The following is a 22,624-nucleotide window of genomic DNA, read 5'->3' as shown; positions in this document are numbered from 1 at the left end:
CAAGGACCTGTACTGTGCTGCTAGCAAGCAGACTGGTCCTTCATCTCCAGTGGGACAGCAGGGCTTTCCAGGGAGCAGGGATCTGAGGAGGCATTTGCCTGTGGTGTTCTGCAATTGCCAGTGCCAGGGACTGAGTCCCAAGGCTAAGTAATCGGAGGTAAATGCCCACTGCATGCAGAATGTCTTGGCAGTGGGAACTGCTGTGTGGTTGAAGGAAAAATCCTGCATCTGCAGCTCCAGTCCTCTGTCTCCAGGTCCCTGCTCACAGCAGGAGAGCAGTTTTCTTCCACACACCACCACAGTAACCTGAAGTTTCCCTTCCTTTCCTTTCCATGTCCCATTCTGTTCTCTCTGCATGTGCTTCTCTCCCTAGCCTTCTGCAGCCCACCTTTAGGTGCTTGCTTTTTTTTTTTTTCTCCTGGAAGTCATGAAACTCATTTCAGAGCATCGATCTCTGCAGACAGTGCTTCAGTCCCTCATTGCTAGAGGGAGTGAAAAAAGCTAAACAACTCCTGTTCTGTAGTTCTGACACAGGCAAAATACAGTGGAAACCAGACAGGGTTTTTACAACATGTATGTTTTGTGCCTCCTGACCCTAACACCTCTACTGGTGAAGGGTATCTCTGGAGCCTCTTTTGCTCCAGGCAACTAAACCCATCTAGCCAAGCAGCTTCACTGTTAATAAACCATGAAATAGACACTCCGAGCCAAAGGGACATACCTTCACAGGAGCTGCAGAACACTGACACGCAGCAGAACACTTTGGGTTCATAGCATGGGACCCTGCCTGTGTGCAGAGGTTCTACCCGATGGGCTGTCCGGTCCTTTTCCTCCTGATGGTATTGACTGGTCGGCCTCAACAGCATCAGCCTAAGTAGCAGTAGTTTCCAGATAAAGTAAATCATCTTATGCAAAGGCAGTACTGAAGTGGTTTGCAGTGAAGAGTAATAGAAGCAGAAGACATGGTTCAGCTTGGCTTAAGTACATTAGTGTAAAAAAAGAAAATGGCAGCAAAAAGCAGAAATCTGCTGTGCCTATGGGATAGAGAGGGGAAGGAATCTTTATGACTGCATGTGCCTCTGTTACTGCTTCTACTCACCATTCATCTTTGGACATTCAAGCTCATTAGAACAGCTGTGCCGTGGGGAGTGTGTACAGGACCCTTGAAGAACAAGAAAGTGCCACAAGAGACGCTGTGATATGCAGCTTGAATGGCTGATAATGCATAACAAGATTTCCTTCATGCCTCCCTACTGTGCATTGCCCCATAGCTGTCCTGGTAAGGCAAAGCATAGGTTATGAGCCAGTATGCTCCAGAGAGCCTTATGAGCCCTGAGAGTCCTACTTCCTGGGTATGAGCAAGGACTTGTCTGCATGTGTGACCACAACCTCCCCTTCCACAGTGAAGAACTTTCCAACAGCTTCTGTATGTGACTGACCTTCAGCACACCCTGTAGCCTATCAGAGAGGCTGAGGAACATGGTGATGGGTGACACTCTTGGCCTAGAGAGGCAATTTCCAACATGCTGGAGAGAAGCTGAGAAGCAGATGTGAGAGGATCACTGAGGATCAGTGAGAAGAAAGGCAGCAAAAATATCCTGACTTTGGTCTACCAAACCGCATTCACACGCTCATCTCAGAAAACATTAGCGTCAAAATGCTTTTCTTGGAACCTGGACAGTATGTCCAGTGTTACTGCAGCTACTCAGCTAAAGGGCAGGGACAGAGTAAAGTAAAACTTCAGCAAAAATTTGGCTTGCTTCTCAGGAACATGAGATTGTATTGTTAAGAAGAGCAGGGCTTACACACACCGCATGGAAGACATCGAAATATCTTTCTTACTTAAAAGGAAAACTTTATTTTGATACATTAAAAAATCTATACATTTCTTAGACTAAAATACAGTTTTGCATCAGTATCCTGGCACGTCAGTTTACACAGAAAATCTAAGATTAGATCAGCACTGTTAATTTCTTTTATCTTCTTGCATTCACAGCTTGCAGTATAAAATACTTTAAGTTCTCCAGACAACAATAAACAGTGTCACATTTACTTTTCCCATTCTCAAAGGAGGTGGCATTCCACTGGAAAAAGGAGCACTTGTTAGTTGATCTTGATTCAATGTACATCACTAAGCCAGTCCAGGGGTTTGATTGCCCTGTTAGAAGTATGAGTGAAGTAGGATGAAAAATTCATTTCCAGATGAAGCTTTGATGGACTATGACAATGCAAGTACTGTCAAGCCTTTAAAATCTGTTCAGAAGATTTTCCTTTTTCCTTAGGGTAGTTTCTGTAATCAGCAACACAATCCATTATATAGAAATAATTCTCTTCTGCAGGTATAGGATTCCACCTTCATTTTGCTCTGAAGAGCTCCAGAGTAAAATAAAAGCAGGACACAGGAAATGTTGCTGTGAGATACCTGAATTGGAATGTGAATTTTCTTAACTACTGCAAAAATTCTGTGGAATATTTTCTACCTGGTCTCCATGGCTCCACCTAACTTCTGGCAGCTGCTTTCTAGCCTACATTAGAAACAAAACCATCTTTCTGTTTTCTCTTCTCTCACTCCCCAAGGAGACACTATGAAATTGTCTGTGGCGCTGTTTTTCAAATGAGATACTCTCCCATTTCAGTCTGAGCAGCAGGGAGGGATCCAGCTAATACTAACATGGAGCACATGTGGTATTTGAGAGTTAAAAAACATGGTTATAGTGGGAACTCCAGTCAGTGCATAACTTCTGCTGGGTTTCATAAGTAGTCCTAATTCCTAATTTCATAAGTAAGTCCTAATTTCACCAAGCCTTTCTGAAATAAGGTGTCCCTATTCCCACTCAAGCCAGAGAAGAGAGGTGGTACACTTGAGGAACGGGAGCCCCCTATGCTGCCAGCATAAAACAGGAATGCTGTTAGGTATCTACTTGTAAGTCACATACTTAGAGAGGCCATTAACAAAATCAGGCTAGTTCTGTTAAAGTGAGCTGGTACTTTTACTCTGAATTCTTGCAACTTTGGTTCTAAGGCAAGTCCCATGTTTCTACTGAAAAGTACCAAATGCTTCTAACACCAGATTCTGCTCATCACACTCAAATATGATGACTTGACCTCAGTGAGGACAGGGGAGTAGAATCTGATGGGTGTTTGCTGGTTTTCTGCTAGTTCCATTTTAACAGATGTCTGTCAAATGAATGCCACATAGTTTAGCCTCCAAAAAGGTATTTTCAGATCAATTCGTGCTACCAATTGTCCCGAGAAATATTTTCATAATCCTAGTCTCTGAGGAGCTTTGGCTTGATTGTATCAGATTGCAAGACTCATCACAGCTCCATCCCAGACCAGAAATTTTGCCTTTTATACATGACCCACATCACAAGAGACATGTTTCACCTCTTTTCTCATCTCTTTAAATATAAAAGAAAAAAGTACCTCAAGAACAGTATTTGCTATGGAACACAAGAAATATAGATTTACTAGTCTCCATAATCTTGTTATGTGATGGAAATAACAGCAGAGATGAAATAGTTGGAAGAGCATTTGAAAATGAAATATTTAGAGTAAACTTTCATCATCCCAACAAAGAAGCCGAGTGCAAGAAATGCTTCAAAGAACTCTCTTGGGTTTTGTGTTGGGAAACACGAGGGTCATTTTGTTGGTTTTTTTGTTTTTTTCACAAAGATGAAATAGGATTTCTGTGTTGATAATGTGACACAAGCTGTTCAAGAAACAATGGGCTAGTGATATTTAGATTTAGTAAACAGTATCTGCACAGGCCAAGCCATGATTTAAAAAACAGGAATGCTGTTAGGTATCTACTTATAAATCTTAAGACTATTTCTTAAGATGACTGTGCCATATTCAATACAGCATGTAATATGCACTCTGAACTAAATGCTCACTAGATGGTGATGAGTATATGTCTGCTACATGCATTTTATTCTGACTCTATAACATACATTCATAGAATACGTCATAACCACTCAGAGCAAACCACTAAAGTGCATGCCCTGAGGGCACATTAAGTATGTTGTCTCCAACACTGGCTGCTCAATTGCCAGAACACTAATACAGAAAGGGCTCATTTTTGCTTTATATCCCCATTATGTGCTGAAAGAGTAAGAGCTAACATCCCCTGCTCCCTCCATGAAAGGGAGCACTGTGAAGCAGGCTAATTGCCTACTGCAAAAAAAAGCCCTTTCAGAAAGAAGTAACCACCCTGAGAAGATGCTGTACAGAAATGCAGGGAGCAAGTCTTGGATTAACTGTTGGGTAAGTGGACCTGTATACTGGGTTAGGCTGGATGAAGTTAATTTTCTTTTCAGCAACCTGCAAAGTGCTGTGTTTTAGATCTGCAACCAAAACCGTTTTGATAACACAAAGCTTTACCTGTTGCTGAGTAGCGCTTGCACAGGGTCAAGGCCTTCTCTTGTTTCCCACTCTACCACCCCAGCAGTCATTTGGGGTTGGGCAAAAGGATGAGAGGGCACACAGCCAGGACAGCTGACCTGAACAGACTGAAGAAACATTCCACACTATATAATGTAACACCAATAAAACTGGGGTGGGTGTGGTTCTGAAGCCGTTGCTGCTTGGAGATTGGCTGGGCATTGGTCTGCTGGTAACTGATTGCCTTTGCTTTTTTCTTTCCCCTTCTTTGCTTAATGAACTACATTTATATCAATGCTTTTTTGTCCTTTCACTGCTTTCTCCCATCATGCTGCAGGGACTGAGCAAGCAACAGAGTACCATTGTATGTTACAGCCGTGGTCAACCCACCACAACATTTAACTGCATTTTCCACTGTCAGTTCTCCTAGTTGTCCCTTCCACGACACAATTTCCCACTGAAGAAAGTCCTTTAGTTACTATGCCAAGCTAAGGCCACATTTAGAAGGCCGTCCTGGTTCTGGCAGCTGGGAGCTACTGGACAGCTGAAGATGCAATTCTAAGCTGGCCATCTGATGTGTTAAGTCTAGCTGTGGAGCAGCAATGAAATTCTAGAAGTAATTGGTTGCACTTTTAACCACAGTGATGGAGTAATACCACAAAAAAAAAAAACAAAACAGTCTCACCTCAGGACTTTAGCTCAGCACCTACTCCCCCTCCCATTCAGTCCAGGTGATACCCTGAATCATTGCCTCAGGAAGGTGAAAGGGAATGTGGTAAGATCAAGGGACAAAGGGGAGCTGACATTGACACTTGCCACTCCTTTACTCAGAGAGCAATATGGAAATGAGACTCAAAAGAACAACAACAAAAAAATATTCTGCAGGACTGGAAGAAGCAATAAAGATGACATGGTGCTGTTCAACTTCCAAACAGAAAAAATAACATGGAAAAAAAATTAACAATTTGAGGGATGGTATGCTTTTTGTCCTCTGAAACCTAGCTGGTCAGAGGCTATGATGCCGAAACCAAATGCTGGGAAGCAGTAATCTCAATGATTGTTTCTAAATCCAAACTGTCCAGCCTAAATCTCCAGTCTTTGAGCACTACTCAATTCAATGGACTTTCTGAGGAGATGATTTCTCTGTTTCAGCTGTCTCGTCTGCTCCTCTGCATTGTTATTCTCAGTGCAGCATCACTCTCTACTTAGTCTAGACTGCTTCCCACAAAGCAGACCATACACTGGCTTTAATAACCAACAATGAGAAAAATTATTTAATCCATCACAGCTGGCAGACCCCAGTACCCCTACTGCCAAAATTTATGTACGGGATTTACATGCCAAAATGTCCTCCCACTCCACTATCCCCACTAGGAACAGAAAGCAGAGTCTAAATTTGTCCTGAAAAGTTGTTTTTTCAGAATTCTGTCTTCTGCTTATCTCTGTGCACAAGACAGAGCTGGAAGAGGGCAGCTTGTAGTTTGGTTGCAAATGAACTTCAAAGGACATTCAAAAGCTTTAAAGGGCCACTGTAAAGCCTGTGTGTGGATGAAATGCCTTTTTGACAGGACTGAAAAGCTCTGCATGCTGGATATACACTCAAGAATGGTGCACACGTTTTTATTAAGAACTTTGTAATGATATAGATTTCTCACTTAAATGTTACAACTACCCATAGAAAAATGTTGCCTGTATCTTTTAAACACCATGTAAATAAACAAATTTATTTTTAAGACAGGATAAACTGCTATAAAAATGGTGCACAGTCAAGTCATACAAAAATACAAAATTTGTTACCAACTGCAGTCCCAGTTGCAATTACAGAGAAAAGTCCCCACCCAGGACTTCCAGTGAGCGGAGAACATAAACTTGCAGAGCCAGTCAGGGAAGAAATTTTTTATCAAAATGAGCAGAATACAAGGATTCTTTAATTAAGCACCTCCAATAACCTCCAAACATGATGAAAACTAGCTTCACTGGAAGCAACTGGGTACTTGATAAGACTTTTAGCCTTGAAAACCAGTTTCTAGGATTCATCTAAGCCAGTTTTTAAATTTGTGTTGCTGAACCCCTCTGATCTACACAAATACTGGTGCTGAGTGCCACTGCTGTCTTAGACACTGCAAGAATGTCTCCTTTCCACAAACGTAAGGCTGCCCCACTGTTTCTTCTGGGCAAGTCTGACCTCTAACTTGCACTGAGAGGCCTCACTAGTGCTCCAGTTTAAATCCCTAGGCTGAAGCTATAGTCCAGTCAGCATTTACACAGATGTGTAAGTTACAACTTCCATACTTATAGAGCCCTCCTGATGCTAGTAGTTACAGATACAGTTCACCTAAATGAGTAAGTGCTTCCCAGACTGGATAATGCTCTTTGTCTCCCCAGCAGCTATCCTTTCCAAACATATCTTTATTTTCATACCTTTCGAATAGTTTGGGATCTGTGATATGAAAAGTGTAAATTGTTTTAATTGGCTTACAGAAAAAAAAAATGTAACAAATTTAAGTTATCAAATGACTTCTGGAAGCAAAAGTGAAACATTTTACTATTGCCAAAAGATAAGAGCACTAGTTAGCTACATGATACTACATGATTTTTTAAACCTTCAGCAGCAATTTAAAAGTCTGATAGTCTGAAAGGAAGCACAGATAACTGCTTACTTACTAAACCTTGATAACACGAGTTGTGCATGTCTCTACCTAGACATACCTCTCCACTCCATCATAAAGCTTCTGTAGAAAGGCTCTTACTCTTTTTCAAAAGATTTTCTTGAATGGAGTGATTGAACCATTGAGGCATCATTATTTGTAGACAGCTTGTATTTAGTGCAATAATTTTAAAAATTCTGCTCTGAAATATTAACTTTACAATAACAAAAATAGTTTTCTTAAAAAAATGGTAACAAAAGGAATATATAGCATAGACAGATCATTAATTCTTAGCAAATACACTTAAGCATTTACCATTTCACTATGCTGAATAATTGAATATTAGCATTCATATCTGGTGAGCTTCCAGACTGAAAATAAATTTATGTATCTAATAATAATAAAAAAGCATGTTCTCGTGTCATTATTTAATAACTTCAGATAACTATCCTGGCAGTTTTACTTCCAAAGGAATGTTTCTCTGCCCTTTCTGGCTTTAGCCACCCTCTACAGTATGTACAAATATGGATCAAACAACAGGCAAGGAATGATCCCTGCTACCTCCCAGAGCTTTCTTATTAGATGAAATGAAGCATACAGTACTTTTTTATGTACAGTAGTACAGTTCATCTCTCTTCCCATCCTCAGCATCTTTGTATCTAGTCATGAATTAATCACGAGTATGGCTAAGACTAAGCTTTAGCAATCTGTTATTTCAATTGCCTGTATGGAGAATCCATACCCTTCAAAGGAACACTGCTGAAATGTGAAGGAGGCTACTGAACTCAAGGGGAGGATAGAGGGCAATGGGTATGAGGGGTAAGTAGGGTAAGCAGGAAGTTAATTGCATATAAAAATTATCTGTCCCCATTTTATAGGTTCTGTTTAATAGGAGATGCAAGGGCTCCCACACACCTAAATACCTGAGGAGTTGGTTATTGTGATATCTGATACTGGTAAACAAAACTGTACCCTGCCAGGGCTGTAAAGTAAAATAACTGCTTACAAACACATTTGAACTGGATGAATTCTTGCTGAAACTACCTATTGAAAATCTAAATTTGAGACTTTCCTTGATTTTAAGGTTTTCTGTACGTCACTGCCCCGAATTTAATGCAAATTTAAAATAAATTAAACAAGTAAAACTCTCAGCAGATTAGCAGTGTCATGGGAAATCTGTCTCTAAACCCAGTCATGATTTCAAATTATCTTTACAATGATACTTCCTCCAGATTTTAAAATATCGAGCAGATAAGAATCAACATTTCCATGACCACAACAAATAATTTAAGAAATGGAACAATGATAAAGCTGCTTGTAAAAGCCACCCGTATGAAAAGAGTACATGTTTCACAAAAATAATTGTTAAAAAAAGTTTTAAATCCCTGTTCCTTTTCTCTGATTTTGGCTGTATATTTATATATATATATATATATATATGTATGTATATATGTATATATATACTGTTTTGGAATGTCAATGGGTTCCAATATGGCTGGCTAGTTTCAAGATGAACTTGCTCCAGAGGCCTAGAAAACAAAGTCATACAGTACAGTCTTAGACAAATGCCAAAGGACAAGGAGAAACTGAATCAAAGGGGTCACTGGAAGCCATAAAGAAAGAAGCATGAAAAGGTGGGGTTTTTTGTTGTGCCCTGATATGAGAACAGAACATCCTAAGTGTTTCCTCATCTCTGCTACTAAGATCTACTTTAAATACAACTGCACTTAGGGCATTTCACTTTAAGAAATAATTGTCATATCTAAGAAATATCGGCATTTCACTTTAAGAAATAATTGTCATATCTAAAAAATATCTGCATTTCAAGGAAACTGAAGCAAAACAGTAAAGACTGTGTTTTTAAAATAAGAGAAAAAAGTAACATTGATCTAAATTTCAGACATGCAATTTTGGGACTATGGGTACTACTGATACATAACAGACTCATGAATGATCCTATTCTAGATGTAACTGAGGCCATCTATCAGTACTTTGGGGAAAGGTATCAGAAATTTAACTGCTGTGTCCCATCGTTTTCAGGAAGTGAGAACCTAGTATTTCAACGTTAAATCAACTGGAGCTGAATGCCCAAAAATGGAAAACCACAAGGCCCAAACAGTTCCAAACAAGACAATCACATGAGCAGCAGAACTGGGAGCAATTCAGCAGGTGACTACTCCCATGCTGTGCCCCAAGTGCTCAGCATCTTCCCCAGCAGTCCCATGACAACTTTCAGCCAGTACCAGGCTCAAGAGCCGAGAAAAAAATTCCTCTAAGAATAAGACCACCCTTGATTTGCAAGTACTTGGTTTGTGCTTTTACAGGGCTGGGGGTAAATAAAGTTTTTTAACATCCAAGCTTTAGGCAGTCAAGTACAAAAGTATAAGTAGCAGCCTGTGCCAGCTCTGACAACAGCATGAGTGGAAAACCACTTAAGGTAAACCAATTATTTGAATTAAGAATTCAACATAAAATTTTGAACTGAATTTTTTGTACATATGACTAGAGAGTTTTCATACCCAATTCTCAGTCATTTTCATGACACATTTGCATCTATATAGCATTTAGGCTGCTTTGAAAATCCCAATGTTAGTGTCTGCTTGACCGGCTAGAATTACTCCCAGAAGAAAACAGTAAATGAGCATTGAATTAGTTTTTTATATGTATAAACACAGCAGCATTTAGGCATAAGCAAATCTAGAAATTGGTATGCCATAATGAAATAGCAAAACACGCAAAGCTACACATCTATCCAGTCTATAGCAGGGACCCATTCCAGCTTAGTCAAAAAATGCTCATGCAACATGGCTTCACATACATTGTTGAAAAAATAAATTCTTCTGTTAGCATACACTTATTTAGATTCCATTTGGTTAAAAAATTATCCCCATGGTATAGAAATACGACCCCAAACACTCTGAGAAAGTGATGATGGAAAAATACTCTCTCTTACAAAGTCATAATGTACAATGACAAGTCATACCTTGCCCAGCCTGGCTCTCCATTATACGCTCTCTGTTCTCCACCTTCCAAACTTATCCTCCTATCTGTTATCTGTACCATATATAGTGTTCCTTATTCCAGGCTACTCAGACATGCAACGCCTTCCTAACAGGCACACCATTAGTAAAACAGGCTGCAGAAGCATAAATGATGCATTGTTCACTGTCTGTGCATCTGACAGTGTGAGATGGAAAGAGCACACAAGAGACAAGCAACATAAGTAGTTGGCAATAAAACAAACAACTGGGAGAAATGTCATTTGAGCAGGTTGAAAGGAATCACTGTATCCAATTCCTTGGCACTGTGTAAGATAATTTGGTGAGGGCTTTAAATACCTGGTTTTACTCTGCAACAACAGATGCACTCAGCAGTGTTCTTCATTTCAGGCTTTTGTAGGGAATGTAAGATGAGCAAAAATTGTTCATCTCAGGGCAAAGAAGAGCCCAATGAATCTCAGAGCCGTCTTATTTTTAGACTATTCAGCAATTGAGGTGTCTGCATATACCACATATCATGCGCCACTAATCCTAATGAAATTATACTGCATTTGTTTCATATGAGACAGTTCCTTTCATCTTACTTTTACAGGAGATGGTCTCAGCTGTGACAAAAACTCTGCCATCCAGGTGATAGGCAAGCTCACAAACAGAAAAAGCAGAACATCTTGAGTGATACAGAGAACAAAAACTTCTCCTGAAGAAGTGCAGTCAGTAAAGACAAAGAGGGAGAAGAAGTAAAAGTGAAACTCTTGGAGGATCGCCACCTCCTCATCTGCACCTACCATTGGTTTTAGCTCTCTGCCCTCAGCTCCACCTCCCCGGCCAGCTTCTTTCATAGATTTCCTACTGTTCTCCACAAACTCCTGAAAAACAGTAATGAAATGACAAGTGCTTTCATAGAGCAGACTCCAAACATCAAACTCAAGACAGAACTTCAAGATGTAACTACTCAAAATATCCAGGCAGTTTGCATCTCCCACTTCTCTGGCTTAGACTTGACCATGAAGTATCAAAAAAGCCTGCCAAACAGCCACAAAGGCCTCCCTCACTTAATTCTGGAAGCCAGACAAATGTTTGCCTTGTGTGCTCTTACAACTTTCACATTTACCCTGCAATGCTCTCCTTTATGGGGAAAGAAGGTAAAAGGCTGGTTTTCAAAAAAAGCAAAAAACAAGCCAAAACCAAACAAAAAATAAACCATAACAACAAAAACCCCAAACAAACCAGAATCCCATTTACTGCCTTGTATCCTGTGCATAATGTTAGAACTCCATTAAACAAAAGGACTTGGAGGTAATTACTTGCAAGGTTTGGGTGATTTCCCTAACTTTCCTCAATACAACCTCTTACATTTTTCACCAAATCACAATCTCCTTTTCATGAAAATTAGAAAAGGTGCTAATTCAATTTTAAGCAATTTTTTTCTCCTAAAGGCAAGAATTCTGCAGAAAATGTCAGTAAACTTTAGCTGCTGGGGTTCTCTGATATTGACTGCTGACTAAAGAAACCCACAATGCTTTTAGAATTTATCAGCGCTTTCTTCTGATAGAACATGCTGCATTTTACTGTTACTCTTTGTTAAGAAGCAACTCATCAGCTGCCACTTTTTTTATTATATACTTTAGATTCTGTAGGGGTTTACAAAAAATTTAGCACTAAATTCTTGGCATGGTTTTCCCACAGTAATAAAAAAAAAATCATGCTAGGAAGTCAGGAGAATCTTCCTCTAGCCTACACGAGGGTACATTTTACAGAGACACATTCTACAGCTGCCACTTAAAAACACTGTCAAGAAATTTCCTACTCAACAACAAAGTGAAGGGCTTGAGAAGCAGAATTTTTACATCTTGGTTTCTAGTTAGAGTGAACAGAAAACAACATGGAACAAAAATAAACAAAATTAAATGGCCTTGCAAAAAGCCTTGACAAAGCATGTAGGCTCCAGGACAGAACATAAAGCCTGGTGTTTCTATGTGTGACAGAGTCACACAAATTCTGGTTCGTGTCTGTACAAAAACTCCACTGTGGTCACTCTATCTATGTGTGAGGTAGAATAGTCTGTTATTTTTTTCTCTCTCACATCCAAAGAGAGGTCCTTCTTGGGAAAGTACAAAACCCAAATTTTCTTCCCTTAGTTTTGCTTCTTTCTATTTTGCACTGTGGCATTTACAAGACATGATACCCAATAGTATGATTCTGCAAGCTGACTGCTCATCTAACAGCTAGCAAATAAAAGCCAATACCACAGGAAGGAAGCATCATTCCTTATTTGATGCTTATCAGATGACACTGTCTCCTGATCAAGCCATAAACAAGATGGCAAGGTAAAAAAATCAAACAACCAAAAAATCCCCATATTGAACTCAGCTAGTGCATTCATTCCACTGTCAAAATACCTATTTTATGGAACCAGATCCTTAGACTTTGAGAGTAAGGGGAAACTTACCATGAGAACTTTATCCATGTAGAATTCCCTGCCAGGGCTCCCATCATTGTATTTTGTATCGATGGCAAAACATAAGAAAAGGACATCAACAACCATTTCATAAATGGAAAGGAAGCAGTGAGCAACCAGGAATGCAAAGAGGCAGACAATGATGAGTGGCAGCACCCAGATGGTGTAATCTCGTTGGTAATTCAGCAACATAATGCCGGCCAAACCTGTGCTGCAGACAATCAGGACCTGAAGAAGAAAATGGTAGGCAACTCTAATGGCAGAAGCCTTTTGATATTTTTTGTTTGGTTTATTTTTTTTAAGGCAATATGCTTCTTGGTCTGCCAGGGTTAGAATTAGAGGTTACACATGGTAGGTAACAAGATCTTTACCTCCTTTACCTCCTACCATGTCCCTCGGGGAAAATGACATTTAATTCATTTTTCAGCAGGTTCAAGTCAATTGTTACACATCCTTCAGCACAAAGATTATTTTTCAGAGCAGATTACATTTATATTCTGCTGTCATTGTTCTAGTGTTATACAATATTCCTGTAAAAAAGAACTTTATCCTGTCAATTATATAAACCCCACAACCTGATGCAGCGCATCAGCTAACATGCAGTAGGGTTTTTTTATTTGGGGTGGAGGGAGAAAGTCAGGTATAAGGAGGATGGTATGTTTTTCATTTTGCTAGTGGAACAACTTTCAAGCTTGTTTAATATCTATCTCCCGTCCATACAGGAGCAAGTAGATCAGAATTCACATGAGGCACTTCATGTAATAGTCTCCACAGAACTACACTATGTGTGAGGCCCTAACATATATTCCACTGGGTACCAGTGTGGTTTTGGCAAAAATAAAAGGACTAATTGGCCACTTAACTTTTTGAGCATTTCTGAATTTATTATTATGAACTGCAACTAAACACAAAATCATTACATAGGTCAGCTTTTATGAAAACACCACATTGAACTGGTAGAGGAGATGCTGATAGTGTAGCATTGTTACAGCTGATACTAATTTTTATATGCACTGTTCATTTGAACATTTCTGTCATTGGCACATTTTTCTAATAATCTGAGACTTCTTTTCAGGGAGGTATTTCCTAACATTTTTCAGATACCTCAGTAAAACTTTGTTATGTAATTTCAGGTTCTCTCAAGCACCTTTATCTCCCTAATGTGTTTATTCCTTCTCACATCTTACTCACTTAATTACTGGATTCAAAGTTCAGCCCGCTGTATTCTGATTTAACAGAAGTAGAGGAATGCAATAAGGAATACAGATCAGTCCAACCAGTGTCCAAATACTTAGGCACAGGTGATTTAAGAAGACTGGTATTAATTGTTTCAGTAAATTATGGCACTTCAAAGGATAGAAATAATTCACTGGATTACATTTCCATACAGTCTGTCTCCATCAGCTGGAGACCCAAGAGGCTGACTGACTGAAGAAATTATTCTAGTCTCCTTTTAATTCTCAGAGTAGAACTAACTTAGTTGCTTAAGCTGGCAGTTCCTCATAGCAGGCTTCTGTACTCTTCCAGTCCAATTTTGTCACCCCAATAAAGGGTGGTCAATAATATGTCAAATTTTCAACATAAACCTGAAGAATCCTTCCTAAACAGAATTTAAAAGAAAAGCTTCCTTTCCTTGCAATTCTGTCTTAACCACAAAATCAAAACCTTAGAACTTCTAATCACTTTTCTCTTGACTCCCTAAAAAAATAATGGAAAAGGTGTCATAAGCTTCAGCTATTCCTCTCTAGTCACTTTTACTAAGTTTAAGCGGGTCATCTGCTTATGCTCCCTATCCTGAATAGTCCCTTCCTAATAGGATGCTGCTAGATGTGATAAAGTGCACACTAAGAAACAGGATTTTTAAGGCATTTTGTATTAGGGTTCAAGCCATTGCTAAAGAAAGATTGCTTCTCTGTAGGTCTGTAACAACTGTATGCAGCAGACATACCTTTCCTAGAAACAGCATAAAATCCCCAACTGTGTTTATGGCAGCCACTCGCAAAGCATTTTCCACTAGGATAACAAAGGCATCCTTTGCTGAGGTGCAGAAATTGGTGCTGTTGATAGCTGTGGCTGTATACGCATTCTGAGAAAAGGAGATTGAAGATTTGTTCATAGAACGATCAGGTATTTCAGATAGAGGGTGGGGAAGGTGAGGGGGAAGATACAGCTTCTGAGTAAGTCACATTCATCATATGATTTTAATGAACCAAAATTCCCTTGAGAGTTGTTGAATCAAGCAATATGAACCAGCTGACAGAAGATTATATGAGGTAAAGAATTACTATTCTTCTCCTTCCTTGCTCATAATTTATGCATTAACTAGTTTGTTCAAAAAAACTCATTAAACGGAATTTGCAATTTCTCTGCAGGAGGTGGTGAACGGTAGCATAGCTACAGAAATTAAATAGTTCCAAAAAAGAAATCTGGAAATATAAAAGAATTTGAGTGTCATACAAGTCAACCAAGATAATTTCTAGATACTCAACTAGACTGCATTTAAGGTTAGTGAGGACAGTTTTCAAGGATTACATTGAGGGGTTTAAAATGCTTTCTTATGATTTTATTTTGTACATTTCCACAAGCAAAAAAAATTAACAACAGTGAAACAGATATTACCAAGGTATTTATGTACATCTGTAAGAGGTGGAACTACAGGCCCATAAACCCACTTTTACAAAGGGTCTTTTACAAGGACCAGCTAGTATGTTGCACTTTGCAACTCTTTTTCCCCTTTGGAGACAATGATGACAATTTGATGTTTTGTATAGTTCTTATACTGTGGGAATCTTAAATATTACACCTAGCAAAGCTTAATTCTCGTCTCACTGCAAAAATATTTTGAAACTCAGAGGCAGTTTGAACGAGTAGACATAAGAGGGAATGTCTCCAACCACTAAATACATTGTTATAAAGTTTAGATACCATGTTCATAAAGATGAATATTGGCTATTTTTAGTTTTTGTTTACATTCCAAAGGTCAATGTAGTGTTTTGCAGTATAATTTCAGTAATGGAGATAAGACTGAAGTGTTTTCATTCAAGTTCAGGTCCAAAGTACAAGACATTATGTGTTGGCATCAGGCTGCACTCTGAGAATATATATACTAGTACCAGCCCTTACATAAAATTTAAATATTGAAAATCTTACCTGATTTAAGTATGTCAGGCACTTTTCTAGACACCAAAGGCAGCAGATGCAGGCTTTAAGCATACAGCGAGCACAAGCATTTTCCTAGAAAAGCACAGAATGTGGGAAAACATAGATAAAGAGTTTTTATGGAAAAATATTCCCTGGTGTTTCAGTAACTGATATTCAGCCTACTAACTTAAGCAATCTGTATCAGTCCCATGGTCCTATAAAGTCTAAATATTCATATTCATAGGATGGTTTGGGTTGGAAGGAACTCCCAAAACCACCAGCCAGGGACACCTTTCACTAGGCCAGGTTGCTCAAAGCCTCATCCAATGTGACTCAGAACACTTCCAGGGGTGGGGTATCCACAACTTCTCTGGGTAACCTGTTCTAGTGTCTCACCACCCTGATAGTGAAGAATTTATTTTTACCCTTGATCTATTCCTAAACAAGACTTCCAACCTCCCACATTGACTAAACAAACAGGTAAACACGTCAGGCCTTGAGTTTTGGTAAGAAAATGGAATTTATTTCTCTTACTTTTCCTTTGAGTTGTGTGTGAATATACATGAGAATCATTCGTGGTATCTTCACTAGTGTGATAATGAAAGACCCCTTTGCTACTGTTCCTAGGTGGTAACAAACAAGGCGATTAACAGATGCCAGAATAGGAGTAAATGGCAGATTTCTTTTCTCCCTGTTGAAAAGAGAAAAAAAATGAAGTAGAATGATCAGTATTTATGTGAAATCTTCTACAAGTGCTACAAATTCTCAATAAAACAATGTGGAAAAGGAATATATTATCCTCATACTAGCTTTCAGGATATATTGCTTACTCCACCCTGACAATCTGTGTAACTCGCAGATTTTTCTCTAATGCAGAAGTAGGACGAGGATAAGGAATCAGTATGTCATACTGTCAGAGACTGAAATTTTTTTGGCTTAGGACTTATTGCCTATTATAGCAAAACTGTATAACAAAAGCTGCATAGAAGACCACCACACCCTCCATGAGCCTCCCGACTGAGGCCCTGGACTGCAAGTTGATGGAGATAAGATAAAGTGACTCAAGTCTGGGCTTCGGGAAAAGAATACATTCACAGGAGGGTTAAGCCTCACCTTCACCTGGTGGAGACCACAGCCCCAGGGCTATCAGCTGCCAGTCTCCCACAGACTGTCACACCAAAGGGAGGGCGGAGAGAGGCTTTGGGTGTGTGGTGAAAAAGCCTCTAGTCAAAGGCAGTGAATTCCCATCCTCTGCTGTGCAGACCAGCTCAGATGTGGGGCCCTTCACCCTGGGATAGCCAGATCTACGGCCACTCATGTGAATGACAGCAGCGGGGATGTCATGGCCCATCAAAGCCTCCACCACAGCACTGCAACATGATGCAACAGATCCATAGTGTTGCAAGGGACAGTGTCAAACTTGTCCTCCCCAGGGGAGGCACCTGGGCTTTCCCACCTGGCCCAAAAAGTATAGAATCCATTGGACTATACTTTTTGGGGTGCAGCAGGGGACCCCAAGCACAAAGAAGATCAGATGGAGAGAAGTCACCAGACATCATTGGGATCCTTGGAAGGATGATATGTTTCTACCTAACCCGTGTCACTCTCCCTGCCCCACCCCGCTCTTCTTCGATTTCTTTCTTTCTTTATTTTCTCTCTTTGCCTCTTTTACAATTAAATAAAATATATCAAGTTTTTTTTGGCACCAACATCTAACCTCCTTTGGTTTTAATCAAGTTTTGGGGTGTATTTCAAACCTTTCTGGGTTTGATCTGCTTTATTCACAGAGACTTAGTTTTCTTTGCTCTTCTGTGTTTAAATCTATTCGTAACACATATGAGTAGTGTGGTGGTGCATCCCCTTTGTCCCTTCCTGCTTTGGGCTGCACTGTGATCTCAGAAATGCTTGTTAGGCCTCAGTCTTGACAAAGAGCACCTGGGCTCAGCTCCTCAAACTTATCAGAAACATGGTCTGCTCCCAGGAACTTGTCCTGTCTAACAAGCTCCTGTTTTTAAACAGCCTTGTAAACTTTCTTTTTTGTGACTAAATAACAACCTAGGAAGAACAACATTTCTGTTATTGAACTTTCAAAGAAAATTGCAGACCTGAATTGTGGCCAGGATGGAGAATTACTATCACTGAAGCCAGTTCTCTTGCAACCCCGCAGATTCCTGGACTGCAGTGGGCTGTGACCAGCACCTCCCTCTGAGTGGGGCCTCTCTGAGCCAGTGAACTCTCAAGTTTGTGATACTCAGAGGACCAATGTCAAATGCTGCTGACAGAGCCTGGGCTGACACCCCACTGCTCAAGCCTCAACCCTTTGCCTGTTGAGAAGGTGCAAAGGCATCCAGCCTGAGCACTTCCCTGAACTTGAAAGGAATTATTTTTACTGATCTATACCTTGTACATACAAGTGTGAGTGTGAATGTACTACAGCAAATGTACTATGAATGTTAGATTGCTAAGTAAGTCAAGTCTATAACTGAGTTACTGTTGTGCTCACAGTAAATTCTATAGACTCTTCTGGAAAATTGGTTAAATTAGGGTATTGATTAAGTGATGCTAAGTTTAAGTGCTGTTAAAATCTTTAGGCCTAAACTGTTGGTCAAGTCTGGGGTTGAAAGAGGCAAGAGGGTCCACTCTTGTGACTCAGTGGGAGGGTCTCCCTTACTCCTTTTTATCCTTATCCTTTCTCATCCTTAACCTTTTTCCATCCCCAGCTTCCACATAAATAATCTTAGGTTTAGTTTTAGATCAATTGATTTTAGATTTTAATCCTACTTTTCCTCTGTGTGCTTTAACCATCTACTAAGAAGTAGAGTGAATCTTGTGAATGAACTGTCACACTTTCACTTTTATACTAACCTGTTTTTGCCAATACCTTTGCCAGTGATTCTCTGAGCAACTGAAAATACTCATTGGTGACAGGTAGTCTTACTAGCAGCTGGCTTCATTACCACTGTTAACAACTGGCAGTTCCTGTAAAGTTACATTGGATGGTGTGCAATTCAAAACCTTCTAAAACAGTAAGAAACCGTGCTAATACATTTTTAGATAAACTTGCCTTCTCCCCTCTTGTTTCGTTGGAGATCTTTGTGTGGACTTTGGAGAGGATATTACTAATTGATCACCTACAGTCTTTTCTCAGATTTTTTGCATTTCTGATTTAGCTATTATGTCCTCAAGGTACCAAGTGTTGAGCCTTAAAACAAGTTATTTAATGCAATGTAGCTATAATATTTTTAATTTATCAGATAAATACTTTCACAGTTTGAAGCCACTTTTCTACCAAGAAACTCACTTATATGTCTCTCTCAAAGAACAGCACTATTAAACATTTAAAGAATGGCTCTTCTTCTTTATTAAAAATAAGAGCATGATAATAAGCATATTAAGAAACATGTGCTAACATTCAAAAAATAAAGGATCTCCCCAGCTTCAGAAAGATGCAAATTTCATTCAGAAAAGATAATAAAGTAGGTTCTTCATTCCATGAAACTAATACCTGCATAACATAATCTGAGACGTTAATGATTAAAATAGGTTTACCCTGTATGTTCTCTCAACTAACTTTCAGGGGAAGACAAATTTTACTCCCTGTTGGGCACAATCACAAAAATGGCTTGAGTCTTATGCCCAGGCAACCCAAACACTTTCTCATGTTCAGGGCAAAGTCTGTCTTGCAAAACACTTTGAGGCCTTTTATTGCCTGAGTTGAAAGGAATCCATCTGGCTAAGGTGAATGAGCAGTGAACACATATAAAACATTTCTCCATGGATAACCTCGTCTCATTTGATTTGGGAAGCTGCTCATATGCAAAATAATGGGTAAGTGCAAATTAATGCCTTTTCCATTTTTACAAGTCACTTTTCAAATTATGATTGCACCTTAAAATGCAAGAAGAAGATAAGAGCAGAGAGAAATGAGTATTTACTAACTTAAAATAAAATTGCTGTTATGGAATTATAGAATATGGAAAAAAAAGAAAATCCATTCACCCTCAGGTGATAGGAAATACATAAACTTACAGGTGAAGCATACATGTTCCTAAGCAATCTATTTAAATGCAGAGTTATTCTCTTCCCTCTGTATTTTCCTCATTCCGTACTCAATCTAGTTTAACTATTCACAAGATTACATCCCTGTAACATCTTGTAATAATTTCATAGATGTATTTCACTGGTATACTGGAGAACTTCATCATTAAGAAAATAACAAAATTTCTGACAGCACAGTAAATTGATTCCGTGCTTTTGATACTATTTTAAAGAGTAGAACAGAAAAGGAGTAAAATGTAGTTCAGATAACAGCCTCAATTAAAAAGACAAACCAATTAAATATTTGTGATCTGAATCATGCACTTGAAAAATATCTGCATACATTATTCAAAAACTGATACACAACTTAGTCCACAAACATAGCAATGAAATATGGAGCTTTAAAATTTTACAAGAATTTTTACTTGTATACAATCTTGTCAGAATCTATATGTAAATGATGAATCTAATAAGATCTTACGTAATCTCATGAAAGAAAGATTAATGAAGACTAGTGAAGCACTGTAAATAATTTAAAAGGCACTGTTTTGCAATTAAAATAATAATCAATTGCTTTCATTATTTTTTTAACCTCTACAGATCTTACCAGCATTAATTATTAGCAAAACAGATGACCTTCCAGGCACATCCTACTTTGTAAACAACCACCCATCTCTGTAGAATGTGCACAGGTTACAAGGCAAATAAGACTTCAAGTCTTATATGTCAAGAACACCATCTATAACTGGCAAAACAGATATTTCAGGACTTCACATGATTTAAAAAGAGTCAAGGCAATTTAACTGTTCCCCAGCTTTCACAATGGATACAAGTATTCTCCCCAAAACCTCTGCCCCTCATTATTTCTGCTAAGTCAATGTGTAGGCTACTGTCTTGGGGTGACTTGATGTTGTATTCCCTATCGCTGCACTATGCCCAGAAATTAGCATATATGCCTTTCTATGCCTTTAAATTGAGCCTGAGAGGGGAGAGAGAAAAGTGTACTTTTCCAAAGCAGTTTGTTTTCATGTTCTGAGGACACAGAGATAAAACCTGTCTGCTTCTGCAGAGCGAGGGTGGGGAAGCAGCCTGCTTGCTTTCCAGCCAGCTTTCGGTCAGTTTTTCAGCTCCTTTTCCTCCGGAGAGCTGAACTTTTGTTTTCCTTTTCGTTTTTTTCCTTTTCTCTCTGCTGGACTGTTTCAACATCAGAATACATCGGGAGAACTTTCCACCGAGGCCCTGGCCCTGGAGGTGGGCTCACCACCCCATCCCAGCTCCAAGGAGGGAGAGATAGAGACTACGGAAGGACTCTGAAATTTTCCCAGGTTTTTCTCTCCACAGCGAGAGGTTTTATCATTTAGCATTATTATTCTTTTCCTGTGTGTTTGTTAAATAGTTTTTATCTCTTTCAATTTCCTTCAAGGAAAATTCAACTATTCCAGAACCTGGTGGGGGAGGGGTGGTTGTAACCTGCCTTCTCTCAGAAGATATATTTCTAAATTTGGCCAAACCAACACAAATTTAGTGGTGCCCAGTGTGGCTCATGATAGAGCTATCAAAGTTATCCTTACCTTGTAAAATAGTATGTCACAACAGCCCCTGCTACTGTCATCTGCTGACAGGCTAGGATAAACTCGCTGATCCAGATGAGTCCCACTATGTGGTACCACCACATGTATTTCAAAGGACCTGCCATCTGAAATTCAACAAATCCTTCTTCATTTGGGACAGGACTACCTAGAAATAAATGAGGGTAAAAAAGTAATTGATGCTTACATCACCTGATAAAGAAGGAAGCATATGGTTCATAACCAGTTACAGCAGAAACCCTCCAGTTTGTACTCATAGTTTTAAATGTCATGTTCAGGAAGACTGTTCTTAAGAAAGATAGTTTTTGAGACAATAAGTATAATGGTATTGGGGAAAAAAAAAACCACTAAAAAAATTTCCACAACTAACCACCATCTTATAGCAAAAATTCATATAGTTAAACATAATGGAAGTCTACTTCAGTCATTCTTAAATTGAGTTAGCTGCTTTATCAGTATTATTCATACAGCAGGAATCAGTATCAGCTCCTTACATCTAGATGTCAACATTAACAATCACTTTTGTTTTCCTTACAGTAAGTTTTTGTAGCTTTAAAGCTATTAACAGACATACGGAACAGCCTTAGAAATTCTAAATATATGATTTCATATATTCAAGAATGCACTGACTCTTTCTCTAATATGAATCATGTACAGAGACTGACAGCATGTCAGAACACTCCTAGGATAAGGTCTATTTCAATGTGTTAATGCACAGTGAGATATTTCATCTTATACAACAGTCACATGAACAGCTGATGAGATTCAGAAAAACACTGCAAGTAACTTTACGTGCATAAAGTGCATACCTTGAAAAACAATTGTTTTGACTTAGCACTCACGGCACATTATCCGCGTTCCTAGTTATGTTTTTATACTTACATATAAAATCAATGTTTTCTTGTGAATATATTAACTATTGAAATCTGGTTTCAGTGAACAAGGATTTGGCCTTATTTGCACAAATATTTTGTTTGAGTGCATATAAGCTAAAAAGATAAATAAGTTTTTGAAGAATCAAGGCCAGTTGAAGGGTTCTACCAGTTACCTGTAAAATCAGACTACATTCTGCTACAAATTTAGTGCCTGTGCAGTGGTCTGATTCAGAAAGTGAAGCACAGGGCTGAGATTTTTAGTGGCGACCATTTTCTGCACACAGCACAGCGTGCAATGAAAACTAAAAATTTCAGCAGTAATGAGAACAAGAACACATGAATTCTATTGCCTCCAACCCTTGCTAAGAACTCAGGATATGAAAAATACTTACCTTGTATTACTGTGAAATAGCTTTGTGACTTGAAACACTGTTACTTTTGGATCAGTAGTAAACAACACATTTCAAAATTTTAAGGTATTTATGAATGACAG

At 38.9% G+C, this 22,624-nt stretch overlaps 1 protein-coding gene across 8 annotated transcripts in view; it reads right to left on the bottom strand.

The window, feature by feature from the left end:
• Positions 1-22,624, bottom strand: part of SLC44A1 (solute carrier family 44 member 1) — an 83,356-nt gene that overhangs the window by 10,425 nt on the left and 50,307 nt on the right. For 4 of the 8 annotated variants that reach the window (XR_007200785.1, XR_007200784.1, XR_007200786.1 and 1 more), the window contains exons 10-16: positions 21,239-21,404; positions 16,164-16,320; positions 15,639-15,722; positions 14,437-14,574; positions 12,480-12,716; positions 10,615-10,896; positions 722-870 (exon numbers count right to left, since the gene is read on the bottom strand). Coding sequence is in view for 5 of the 8 variants with exons in the window: in XM_048290768.1 (XP_048146725.1) it covers positions 769-870; positions 10,615-10,896; positions 12,480-12,716; positions 14,437-14,574; positions 15,639-15,722; positions 16,164-16,320; positions 21,239-21,404 (1,166 nt within the window). In the remaining 3 variants the exon portion in view is untranslated. Of the gene's footprint in view, positions 1-721; positions 871-2,057; positions 10,897-12,479; positions 12,717-14,436; positions 14,575-15,638; positions 15,723-16,163; positions 16,321-21,238; positions 21,405-22,624 lie in introns of those variants that run through there. The other 4 variants (XM_048290772.1, XM_048290769.1, XM_048290771.1 and 1 more) reach the window with 4 other exon arrangements.

The sequence above is a fragment of the Corvus hawaiiensis genome, chromosome Z (genome assembly GCF_020740725.1).
Source record: "Corvus hawaiiensis isolate bCorHaw1 chromosome Z, bCorHaw1.pri.cur, whole genome shotgun sequence".
Lineage (NCBI taxonomy): Eukaryota > Metazoa > Chordata > Aves > Passeriformes > Corvidae > Corvus > Corvus hawaiiensis.
This window is presented reverse-complemented; position numbering and strand designations above follow the sequence as displayed.